The 13,515-nt window shown below is 37.4% G+C and overlaps 1 protein-coding gene across 3 annotated transcripts in view; it reads left to right on the top strand.

Moving 5' to 3' along the window:
* SLC1A2 (solute carrier family 1 member 2) overlaps positions 1–13,275 on the top strand; it is a 149,274-nt gene extending 135,999 nt beyond the window's left edge. For all 3 annotated transcript variants that reach the window (XM_074230479.1, XM_074230478.1, XM_074230480.1), the window contains exons 10-11: positions 1,097–1,328; positions 7,170–13,275. In XM_074230479.1, coding sequence (XP_074086580.1) covers positions 1,097–1,328; positions 7,170–7,241 — 304 coding nt within the window. In that variant the 3' untranslated portion in view covers positions 7,242–13,275. The remainder of the gene's footprint in view (positions 1–1,096; positions 1,329–7,169) is intronic.
* Positions 13,276–13,515: the final 240 nt, after the last annotated feature.

Here is a 13,515-nt window from a genome sequence, read left to right as displayed (position 1 = left end):
AAGCCAGCTGAGAGTTCTCAATGACTCAGGAATGTTTCCACTGAAGAAGAGAAGACTTATGGAAACAAGAGAACCAACTCAAGTATTTTAAGATCAATAAATAAGAGGGAATAGAATTGCATTTGGGCCCAGAGGGTAGAACTGGGAATAAGAGGGGGGAAACTGAAAAGATGCAAATTTTGATTTGATATAAGGGGAAAAAATAACATCCCAGCAATGAATGGGATCTCAAAGTGGATTGAGTTGCTGGGTTGTCACAGGAGGCAGTGAGCTTCTCCTCAGAAATCTTTGAGCAAAAGTTGAATGGTTCCTTGTCAAATAGATTATAGACTAATTGGAATGGATGCATTTTCTGGTTTTGTCCTACTTTGGAATTCCATTTAGTGGGCTGGGAAGGTACTTTATTTCTCCATTCTTTTACTGGACACTAGCCACTGGGTATGGATCACTTCAAAACCAATTTTAAATTCTGATAATATGTTATGTGGTGAAGAGAGGAGACTTGAAGAAGAAGGAAAGACTTGGAATTGAGGCTGCAATGGGGAGCACAAAACTCATCTTTAGGATTTAGATGAACTGTTCTTGTATTTAGCTCTTTAATCAACCCAGCTAGCATGGCCAAAATAGCTTGATTCCAAGGTTCAGACACTCACAGGACTTAGAGGAATTTCAGGGTAGTACTCTCAAAAGGCTCTGCTGGGGATTTAAAAAAATTCAAGGGGCAATTAGGTGGCAAAGTGGATAGAGTGTGGGCCTTGGAGTCAGGAGGACCTGAGTTCAAATCCAGATTTATACAGTCAACACTTCCTTAGCTGTGTGACCTTGGGCAAACCACTTAACCCCACTGCTTTGCAAATACAAAAATTAAAAAAAAAAAAGAATTCCACAGGTGGCTTGTTTTTGCAAAGACACTAAAGGGGTAAAATAGCTTAGCAAAAGTCATTCAAAGTCTGTGCTTTCTAAACAATGTTTGTAACCAAAAGGAAATATTAACTGCAAGGAAAGGGATTTGTGAAGCCCAGCTCCTTGTGTTTAAAAGTTATTTCCATTATTCCTCAATTTCATCTTTTTCCCTTTTTTCTTTCTTTAACCCCAGGGATCGAATGAGAACTTCTGTCAATGTTGTAGGGGATTCTTTTGGGGCTGGCATCGTCTACCACCTGTCTAAGGCAGAGTTGGACAGCATCGACTCACAGCATCGCGGGAATGAAGACATAGAAATGACCAAGACTCAATCAATTTATGATGACATGAAAAACCATAGGGAAAACAACTCCAATCAGTGTGTTTACTCAGCACACAACTCTGTCATAGTAGATGAGTGCAAGGTACCTTTCCCATTTCTGGATATTGAGACATGTATCTAAATAATGCATGCTCCCTTTCCTTTAAAAAAGAAACCCATCGACTTGCATGTATTTTCTAAATTGGTTTCCCAAAGATCACAGAGTAACTTAAGTTTCTCCAAGATGCCAAAATCAAAGTCTAAAACTCAGTCCTTTGGGTATATCATATTTGTATGATATATACCAATAGCTTGGTTTCCCCACCTAGATGTCCTTAATGATTCTATTTAGAAAGATTTGCTGCTCAATGGAGGGGAAATATAAACAAGAGACTTCCTTTACCTCCAGTAATTACTTCTTCACCCATTCTTCCCACTTCAATTTGACCAGTTGTTTTGAAGGCATCCCAAAGTGAGCCTTTGGGGTTTCTAGTTGTATTTTTTTTAAATTATCCTATTTTACAATTCAAAACCAAGCCAAAATTGTAGGTTGCCCATTCAGTTATAGAACACAAGCTTCACCCCCCTTGCTCTATATTGTTCAATGGTAAAATATTGAGTAATAGCCATTTGCCAAGTAAAATATTAGCTCATTTTGGCATGTGTGAACATGACCCTGGTGGCCTCCTTTTACCTGGAGCAAGGAAAAGTTTTCTCACCAAAAACTACCTTCTTTTTCTTTAAGACCCTCATCTATGACAGTATTTTATAGAAACACAAAACAATTCACCACATGCCCAGTTCCATCTTCCATGCAGCATGTGTATTTTGTATTTACCTCCTAATCCAGTTAATATTTAAGTAGAAAAACTCAATTGACTCTGTTTGGTCCTTGCTGTAACTAATGTCTACTCCTGGGGTCAATGTCATGATCAGAGCAGAGCAAACTTGGAACATCCCTGGCAGATGGACAAGGGGTCAACTCAAGTGTATAATTGAAAAGACTTTTCCAGACCTTGTCAGAAGCCATTCCAATGCTCATTTGAATTCATGGCGCACTGATGATGTATCTATATAAACTTCTTCCAGGGAAAGTTTTCCTCATGTCTTCCCAAAAAAGAAGCTATGGAACTTCAACTGGAGGGACTGATAGTACTGTAGAAGTAGCTCCATTTTCCTGAGTTATGCATTTCTGGTTGATTGATCACATCTTACTTACTTACTAAGAGACCAAGTTTCCAAATGGCCTGTATTCTTGGAATCAAAACAAAATAGTGAAGTGTAGTGGAAAATATGCCATTACGGGAATCAGAGGACCTAGATTGAAATTTTAGCACTTACTACCTCTTTGACTTTGGGCCATTCACTTTATTGCTCTGGGCCTCAGACTTCCCCTCTGTAAAATAAGAAGAATGAACTGGAATTCCAAGGCCCTTCCATGTCCAAATCTATTATTCTATCATCCCATCCCTTCACTATGTTCTTATGGTGTCTATGGATCGTAAATCAAAGATGCATCTTAACCCCCTGAAAACTACTCAGATGGTTTTGGTCTGGAAGGCTGACAAAGAAAGTTTTGTCTGACAGTTGGTGAAGATTGGAACTTCCTCTAATGAGACAGAAACAGACATTTTGAAACACAAGTGAAACCGAAGAAAGGAATTTTTTTTCAAACTTCTGTTGACTGAATGTTCCGGTTTTCCCCGGACCTATTGAAATTTCCACTTACTACCATAAAAAAAGGAAAAGAAGTATAGAAGAAAGGAGAAGGAGAGGGACAAAAAGAGGAGAAAGGGAAGGAAGGTGGGAAGAAAGGAAGGACAGGAAGATAAGGAAGGCAGGAGAGAAGAAAGACAAGATTTCAGATGAATGAATGTGGCAATCATTCAACTTAGCAAATCTGCCACTGAGTGCCTCTATTTCTTTGTTCACTCTCTAGGATCTCATATTCCAACTCTCAAGAATGGCTGAAATAAAATCTCCATGAATTTCTCTTCTTAGCAATCAAAATGAAACAAGAATGTCAGTCCCTGAATATTATTACCAAAATGTTTTATGAATTTCATTAAAAATGACAAATTCTAGGAAAGGGGTATCCACATGAGTTTGTATTTAAATTTGGAGGAGATGAGTTCAAATCCTGACTACCTGTATGACTTTGGGCTAATTTCTTGATTGCTCTGAGCCTCAGTTTCTTCATTTATAAAAGAATTAGATGAAGGTCTATGTCCCTTCCACTTGTAAATCCATGAGACTTATTTCTCTATCTTTTCCTTTAAGGAAAGACATAAACCACTCTGAATATTTGGAACTCGATGGGTATTGTGCTCTAACACTTTGAGAAGTTCATTTGGAAATTGTTCCTTTAATCTCCAATAGTGCATCACCATTCCAGTTCAATCTAACAAGCACTATGTGTGGGAGTCAAATTAAGTATGCAGGATACAAAAATTAAATGAGGAAGAATCACTCCCTTTAGGACCTTACATACTACTGGAGAATAGACTTCTGATTATTACAATGATTACTTCAGCAAAACAGTTTCATTCAAGTAGTGGGAAGAGTTTTGGACTTCAATCAGAAAGTCCTGAGTTCAAATCCAGAACTTAATAGTTATGAGATCATGATCAAACCAATTATCCACCCTGTACCCCAGTTTATCCAACTTTGAAATACAGATGAAACGCTAGTATTTTTCATGGACTTCTTGTGAGGATCCAATGAGATACAAGGTCTTTTGCAAACTTTAAAACACTATGAACATAGCAAACATTTTACTTGGTAAATAAATCATTTGCAGATTCAGTGTTCAAAATATCTAGTGAGTTGGCTGGTACTCTAAATGGTTAAGCTGCTAAGATGACTGAAATTTAAAAAAAATGAACTGCTTATGTCTTATTACCAGTTTTCTGCAGAATTCAGCAAATATTACGCTAAACAATTAACATAATGATTTCAAGCATTTATGTAAGATCTTTAAGTCTTTCAAAATACTATCTCATTTTATCCTCACCTGGGAGGCAGGTACTAGTCTTATTCCCATTTTCCAGATTAGGAAACTGAGGCAGATAGAGGTTAAGCAACTCGACCAAAGTCATAAAACTAGAACGCGTCTGAGGCTGGATTTGAATTCAGGTCTTCCTGAATCCAAATCTGGTGCTCCAACCATTGTGCCACATTTTAATAGTGCTTTAAAGTCTCCAGGGTGCTTTATATATAGTGCAAAGTATAGAGGCTCATATGAGCCTCAAGACAATCCTAGGAGGTTAGTACTGGAGGCCTCATTGTCCCCATTTTACAGATGGAAAAACTTAAACACAAAAAAATTAACTTACCCATATTCTCAGAGGAAGTGACTTAAAGATAAGCATTTTCTCCCAGAACTCATCTCTAAATTCAGGATTCTGGACTGAAAAGTCATTGACATTCAACCATTGTTTGAGAGTGGAAAAGTCAAGCTAATTCACCATGTGTCATGTTTGTCAAATGGAGTGAGCAGAGTGGCAAAGATGAAGAGAGATAGTTCTATCAGTCCACATCGTCTGGTCCACATTTGCTTCTTCCTTTGAACTTTCTTCCATGCAGTCATTTTCCTAGGGATTTCTCAACATTGCTGAGAAGCATTTCTTCAATAACTTCTCATCGTTCCCCTTGATTTTTTGCTCATCAGAATGGAGATATCTCCAACCTAACTGTAAATTCAGAAAAGAATGAAGAACACTAAAGGAGCTACATTCCTGGTCCCAACTTGAAACACTTGAAACTCATTGCAAGAACAACTTCCCACCCACATCGACTCCTTCTGGTCCTTTCCGGGTTCTTTACTGTCCTTGGTCTGATTCGTCATTAAAGGCCAAATAGGCATATTCAGACTGGCAACAAAAAGGCAAGTTTTCTGGGCAGGCCTTAGAAGCCCTGTCCTTTTTCAATCAATCAATTAGTATAAATTAAGCACCTAATACAAAGCAAGCATCCTGCCAGGATCTGGGAAAATAAATTCAAAGAATGAAACAATTCTTCATCATTACGCTAACGGGAAAGCAATTTTGCTGTGACTCTGATCAAAATACTAACAAATGCATGATCATACCATCTTGGTTTCCTTATGTTAATGCATGTGTCTCACATTAGAGTTTGTAATCTTTTCTTTCCCTGCCAACTAGTTCATCTTTAGGGAGGGGAATCCATATTTGCATGAGCTATTTGTATGTACTGTTTGAGCATGGGCAAGATGGTTTGGGGGAGGGGACAGAGATCACATTTCATTTACTCAGTTTGTGAAAAGTTTAGTTTGGCATTTAGCTCCCAGCATGTCTCCTTTTTGCATGCATCTCACTTCCACTTGTTTGAGAAGATCAAATATGTTTCAAATCCTGGTGCATTTTGTCATGTCTCCATGTCCCAATGCCTCCATAAATCCAGTCTCTCCATCTTGTCGAATATCAGTCCTGGGTTTAAGGTTCCCCCATGAAGTTGAGGACAAAAAGATGGAAGGTAAGCTAGGAAAAATGGACGTATTCTTAGGACTGTATAGCTGAAAGATAGTCTCCCTTGGTAAAGGTTCAGTTTGTGTTGGTCTAAGCTTTTTGAAAATGCAGTCATCCATTCCCAAGGGAATATGACTTTATTGAATATCTTCAAAGGAACAACCCTTTGGTATTTGTCTTATTTTAAGGAGTAGATTTTTCTAGCTCCTCTCCTAAAACAGTGAAAAGTCCTTTAGTTGAGTCGATCTACCAAAATTTCATGCTGCAACTCAAAATAGATGATATATATATATATATATATATATATATATACACATATATATATATGTATCTGTGTAGAGATGTATTTATGTCTAGATGTATGTTTATCTAAAAAAGTGTGGTGTTGTGTATAAAGTGCTGAGCTTATCAAAAAGACCTGGGTTCAACTTCCTACCTCTACTGTACCTTGAGCTTCCTAGCACATGTCTACTAAATTAATAGATGGATTATGATGTGCATAGATGGAGGATGTCCACAGTGACAAAATCACCAATCACATATGTATACATGTATGTGCATCCTTCATTTGATCTATCTGTCCATCCAGTAATTTGGCTAATCTGTCGAGCAAACCGGTGATTTCACTGGTTTAAGAAATTGCCTGTTAAGAAACTCTTGGGCAATGAATATTGGTACCTCCTTTGAATTTTTCAGTCTGACAAAGTTGTCTGAGGCCATACTGCGCAAGTAATTTTTGAAGGTCTGGATTCATTATTTCATCCATGAAGGGAATTCTTTCTACCAATGCAGATCAGCATAACTTATAGTCTTAGAGAGTTGTCTTAGGCATCTGAGATGTTATGTGTCAGAGGCAGGACTTGAACACATGTATTGCTCTTTTTAGACTACTCTCTCTATCTCATATACCTCACTTACAAAAGTTTTGTGTGTATGTGTATATGTGTGCATTTGCATTTGTTTAACTGGGTTTATGACACAAATAATAATGACATTAACAACTAACATTTATATTAAGATTTGTAAAGCACCTTATAAACATAATCTCATTTGAAACAGAGATATAATTCATTCACTAAAACTGAATCTGAAAGTAACAGAAACTACAGCTGACCTAATTGCATCTGAACCTTTCCCATGGATGATTAGAGATAGCTGTGCAGTTCACTATGCATTTCCTGTGGTCGTGTGTAGCAACATTTTCCCCGAGTGTTCTGTTGATAGGTGTGTTTAGTTTGATACCCCTCTCCCTTTAGTCACACAAAGCTCAATGAATGGTTTCCAAAGCCTTATCCTCATGAATGTACCAATGTTTTTAAAAACCCCTTGGGGGGGGGGCATGTCCTCTCCCACTGGTGATGATGGCTGAAGCACTCTTCTTCTTCTTCTTCTCATGTCCCATTCATAATCTTTGTTTGCTGACGTGTAAGTTGGATGTTAATGCTCACTATTTTCAGGTCATACTGGCAACCAATGGAAAGTCAGCAGACTGCCATGGTGAGGAAGAGCCCTGGAAGCGGGATCACTAGAGTGCAGAAACAGACTCCGAGCTCCACCTTGAATAAACTCTCCGAAGTTATCCAATGGTAAAAGATGATGTAAAGATAAACAAAAAACATCCCTTAAAAAGAGATATATAAATATGCTTACTTAATTTGTTAACTGAGGTTAGGAGGAGGTGTCATAAAGCAGCCTTTGTAAGCACAGGGCAGTGTCTTTGCCAAATAACTGGCCATAACCATTTAACTCTCTCCGTTATATGACTGTTTGGATGGAGGCAACTGGAAGAATCGGTTTGCATTAAAGATGCCCTCTCACTGATGTCTCCCCACCCCACCCCCCAAGCTGTAGAAAGAATGGGAATGTTCTTTCTACAGAGAATGTGAAAATATGGTGAAGCCAGTGCAGAGAACTGCAGGGATTCAGGACACAAAGAAATTAGGATGTGCTACCGACTTAAAAGTATTTTCCATGTTTCCTCTTGGGATGCACTAGAGATACTACCAGCAAGCTCGTCTAATTGAAAATCCTCTTCCAAGTTTTACAATGTTTGACTCAAAGCAAGCATCTACTGCTGGGAATGCTGATCATTTGTTTTCTAGGTGCCCTTTAAATTAAGTGTTTTGGAAATCATTTTTTAAAAAAAGACTTTAGAGGGAACTAGATTCAAGAAAGTTGATCCCAAACACTCACATTTTCTATCCCCTTGTGTTCCTCTAACAATAATGTTTTTTTAGATCCAGATTCATGAATTCCTCCATTTCCTGGAAGGCATTTCCCATCACCTATCTAGAATGGCAACTTCTCTGTAACTTGCAGTCTTATAGAGTTGTATAGGCATAGAGAGGTTAAACAACTTGTCCTCTGTCACATAGCCAGTAAGTGCCAGAGACAAGATTTTAGCCCAGGTTTTCCTGACTCCAAAAGCTGGACCTCTAAGACCTACACTATAGTTATTCATGCTCAAGAATTTCAAAATTTAAAGAAATTTTAAAAAAACAGCTCATAGTTACAATACCCTCATTGTATAAGATCCAGGACAATGACCAATTTTCTTTGGTAAGGGATGTTTCTTCGATGGGATCTCCCCATGCTTATGAAATCACAGATCCAAATCTCCCCTTCCTCCCTTAAAGGACATCCATAGTAATTACTTAAACAATACAAAATACTGTGCCATTCTAATTGTAAGGTTTCTTTTTCTATTGAATAACTTAACCATTGATTAAGAAATAATATTTGCCCAGTGCTGCTGCAGATGCTTTATTTATCAGATGTCAAAGACACAGTCAATGTAAATATTATCTAGCTTCAAGAATAAGATGATTTGTTGAAATCTATTTTTGCCTCTGACTGTGATAATGAATTTCATTGTGATTGTTTGGCCTATGTTTACAGTTGGCTTCACTCTCCTCATCATATACAGTAACATTATTTTATTTAATTCAACAAACATTTATTAATTCCTACTTTGGGCAAGGCTCTATTATACTAGGTATGAGGAATGCAGAGGCAAAAATGAAAGAGTCCCTGATCCCAAGGAAGTTACATTCTCCTGAATTGAGGTTGTAATTTGGGTTTCTACCGAAATTGAATTATTCTTTGGACTCCAAACAATGGGGACATGTCCCCTACTTTTTCCACAACAGTCTAAGAAATTCAGGATGCACAACAATAAAAAAAATGATCAAATCCCTTTGCAGGTGAAGCCTTTATAACCATGTAGTATTCATATAAGATAAAAAGGGATGGATACTTATACTGAATGTCTAAAAATCTACACAGTACATTTAATTTAAAGAAATTATGTGAGCCCATACCAATGATTTCTGCCACCATACTTCTTTTGAATCAGGGGACCAAAAAAATTAGAATGTAAAATATCCCATAGAGGAAAAAAACGTACCAACTTGTATTTCTGGTAGTTTCATCCATTTAGCCTTAAATCTTGAGGGTGACAAAGAAGAAAATTTCCTCGCCATGTCTATCTATGAAGTCGTTTTGATGCTATGGAAGTTTGAAGAAAGTCCATGTATAGTTACTATTATCTTAGAGTAGAGCACAAAATTAGATTTGACTAACTCTTTTTTAAGTTCCCTCCTTCGTTAATACCTTTTAAGCTTACAGTATTGCCCCAAAATTTCTAGTTAGCATTTGCTAAGGACTTGATAGTAAATCACCAAAGAACCTGGCCCATTAAGCTTCCAGAAAGATCTATGACTTTTGAACATCACATAGAAGTTATCTGAAAGGAAATAAAAAATGTGATTCCAAGGGTGAAGATATTCAAAGAACCAACAAAGCAATTATCAAAGTCAACATTCTATTGTGATGGGCATCTTGGCCACCCATCTGTCTTCCCTCTCTGCATCTCTCTTTTCTGTAGCTTCTCTCTTCTAAAGGAGATAGTTAATTCCCTCAAAAGGAATACTGGATTCTGGTTGTGTTTATTTCTTAGAGCAGAGTCACTGTCATACTAAGGAGCAGTATTAAACAATACTTTTTTCTTTCATATAAAATGGTTCATTTTCCTTGGAATGGAAGAGACTTAATGAGCCAAAGGATTGTTAGGACCAGACAGATCTAGCATTTCTGTCTCATGAGCAAGGGAGATGGCTAAGACTATTCACATGACAGGGTTAACAATAATCAGACAGATCTCCCAAGAGTCCTTGGTTGCATTGTGAAGGCTCTAGCTAGGAAATACTCTAAGGGGAAGATTTATTAAGACTCAGCTTCTTATTTGTAAACTATGTGAAAATGTTCATTGGCAGAAGGGTAGGGGTGTAAGTTGAACGTTTCAGGATGCCACTTGAGAAGTTTGCTTGCTAGTATTTTTCTTGCAAGTTTCCTTCCTTCATATTCTCTCTTCTCCACATTATCTGGATTTCTACCAGGTCACCCTATTTTTCAGACCTCATCTTTTTTCTTCATCATGCTTCATCTAGCCCAACATAATGTGCCATAAGAAGAAACAGATTCAGAATTCATGCCCACTTTATGGTCTCTCCATCTAGGATGTTTATAATTTTGCTATTGAGATTCATATATATACAAAGTCATTGTGGAAACTTGTGGCATTTCAAGGTATATTAATGTTATATTTAATCTTTTTCAAAAACTCTAATTTCTAGAGCTAAAAGGAATCTCGTAGTCCTATCCTCATTTTGCAGAAGAGGAAACTGGAGTCTAACTAGGTTAAGCGACTATTAAGCAGCAGAGAAAGTATTGAATTCATTTTACTCCAGATTCAGCATTATACTATTGCTTCAAATCCAAAACACTTATTCATAGAATAGTGAACCAAGTCAGTTCTAGAACAGCTAAATGTTGTTGCCACTTTTCTCTTTAACTGTCATGCAAATTTCTTCTCAGCCATCTGTGAAGTGGGTCAGGGAGGTAGAGGATGGAGATGGTGAAAAACAAACTCACTTAAATGCCTCCTCTTGCTTTTTTTTCCCCCAGTCTGAAGCTCAGTTTGAACCTAAACTCAGCTGCTTTTTTGAAAATGTGAATTGTATTACTGTGAGAAGGAAGAGATAAGCCCATTATATGAGATCACCATTTTTTCCACCTTAGTTAAGGTAGTTATTTGTTCCAAGCCATCAAGTCCATGTCTACACCTTCAAAAGATAGCAGAAAAGTGGAGCAATTACTCAGATCATTGAAACCAACAACTGTTGTCTCAGATGTTGCAGAACTGAACTGTGTGGATAATGGTTCCTATTCTATACTTTCCCATAAGTGCATAGACTTAGTCTGAAGCTTAGCTGTCTGAAAAAGAAATTTTAACCCCCCCAAAACAATCTATTATTTCAGTCTCTTTCTTAGATCAAGCTGGATTTTCCCAATCAGTAGAAGAAGAAGTAGTAGTAGTAGTAGTAGTAGTAGTAGTAGTAGTAGTAGTAGTAGTAGTAGTAGTAGTAGTAGTAGTATAGCATAATATTGTACATTTATGAATTTGGGCATGAGTATGAATGTTAGTATTACTATTACTGACACAAGAGTACCCATATGCCCTGTACATTCTAGCCTAAATAGGAGCCAGGAACCCAAGAAGTCTTACGGAAGATACTGTTCTTAAGGAATGACCCAGTTAGCTGGATGCCCAGCTTAGATTCTAGAAATGAAGGATATTGCAGAAATTGAGGGGGTTGGACTAACTGACCCCTAAGATCCCTTCCATTATCTTTCAAATTCCAAAGGAAGGCTGGTAATTTTTTGTGTTGTTTTGTTTATAAGAGAAAAAGACTAAAGACCATGGGCATGCCCAATGCATTCTCTGAGAGCATTGTAGATTCATTAGATCACTAAAGATCAGTCTTATGATGAGCTACTTATGAATGTGCTGTTGCTCTTAAGTTGGTATATTCATAAAAGAAACACCATTTTCATCAATGTTTTTTTAAAATAACATGCTTCGTACTGCTAGTATTTCTACACTAGAGGCTTCAAATTCTACTCCCAATCATCCACTAACTCAGGTTCTTCAGGGGCCAATCTCATCTTCTGAATCAGAGCAATAAGCCCAAACAGATTCAGTAGTGTTCTGAAAGAATCTTTCTCAGAACCGTGACTAGGGAGGGGTGATGTGGGGCCTTTGTCCCAGGGTCCTGAACTCTAGGGGCATCCAAAGCACTTTTTGTAGGGAAAGTGTTATTATTACCTTGAGTAGCTTAGATTAAGTGATTTGAATGGCTGAACTTAGTATCAAATGCACAAGAAAAACTAATTAAATTTGAAAAGTTACCAGATAGCACATGAGAAACTCCTCTTTGGCCAGAGCTTAACCTTCCTTGCCACCTCCCTCCATATAAAATCCCAGAATATCTCCCCCCAACTAAAAAGTTGATGTGAAAGTGTATTGTTGCTTTTGCCTCTTTCCCAGTAGCCAAAACCTGGTAATTACCTCTCTGTTAACTTTCTAAAATTTAAGGAATAGAAAATAAACCGTTTTGGCTTTGGGTTGATTTGAACTAAAATGAGAGTCTAGAAGTCACACCCCAGAGAGGTAACTTCCCTGACCTACTCTTCAGTTTCATCCACATAAGACTCTGTGGCACCAGTTTGCTTCTCATTTGACCAAACTCACTTCAAACCAAGAAGGAAAGCTGAAATTAGAATTTTGGTTACTAAGACAGTATTCCTTGTTCCGTTAACTAGTCTAAGAGTCAGAATGGTTGGAACAAAAACATGGAACAAGAAGGGCATTCTGGGGAAGATATTTGTAGGTAGACTTTGACTTAATTTATCTTTATAATCTCTATCTTATGGAACCCTAAAAAAATAAGACTTGGATATGCTTAGATATGCAATACTGGAACCAAGAAAATGAGATTTGTGTGTGTGTGTCTGTGGCGGGGGTTCATTTGAGAGGTGATCTGATCTATCCAGGAACTGGGTTCAAGTCCCACCTCTGACACCTACTGGCTATGGGAGCCTTGGTCAAATGACTTAACCTTTCTGTCCTGGAGTCAACTCTTTAAAACCATAAGTTGCAGAGAGAAGGCCAACCTGTAGTGGTGGAGAGAGTTTCCTAAACAAGGAATACTCTATATTGATAGAATTACAAGTCCAGTTCTTATATTTCTCTTTGGTTATTTTTTTATGTATCAACTTCTAAAAAAAAGTCAACATTTCTCATTTGCTTCCTTAGGAAACATCACCGCCTGCTTGAAACCCCCTTTCCCCATTCCATAACATCCTAATTCCAGTACACACACACAGATCAACATTGTTTCTTGAGATATAATTTGGCCACTGGCCATTTGAATTAGTGCTGCTGTTGACATAAAACCATATCACAAGGCAGAAACTTGAGAGCATTTTATTTATATCATAGCACAAATATTTAAGTATAACAATCCCTTTTTTCTTACTTAAAAAAACTTCACTGTCATAGATACTTTTCCTAATGGTTTAAATGAGAAGCACCCCAAGAAGACAAAATATAGCAGGATTTATATCTGGAGGGGTCCATTTTAAAAAAAAATATGTTGCTCTGTGTGTGTGTGTGTGTGTGTGTGTGTGTGTGTGTGTGTGTGTGTGACTGGTGCTCAGGACCCTTCCTCAGAATAACATTTTTAAATACAGTAAATAAAATAAATAGGAGTACAGATAAAACTAATTATATGGAAATAGGGATCAAAATATTTATGATTGAAATGGACTTCAAGTTTAGCATCTTTGCACTAAAAACACAGATTTAAGAAAAATCTTTTCCCTAGAAATCACAGGACTTAGAATTGAAACATACCTTGGAAATCACTGAATCCAATTCTATTATTTTACAGTTGAGATGAC

This window comes from Macrotis lagotis, chromosome 3 (assembly GCF_037893015.1).
Source record: "Macrotis lagotis isolate mMagLag1 chromosome 3, bilby.v1.9.chrom.fasta, whole genome shotgun sequence".
NCBI lineage: Eukaryota > Metazoa > Chordata > Mammalia > Peramelemorphia > Peramelidae > Macrotis > Macrotis lagotis.
This window is presented reverse-complemented; position numbering and strand designations above follow the sequence as displayed.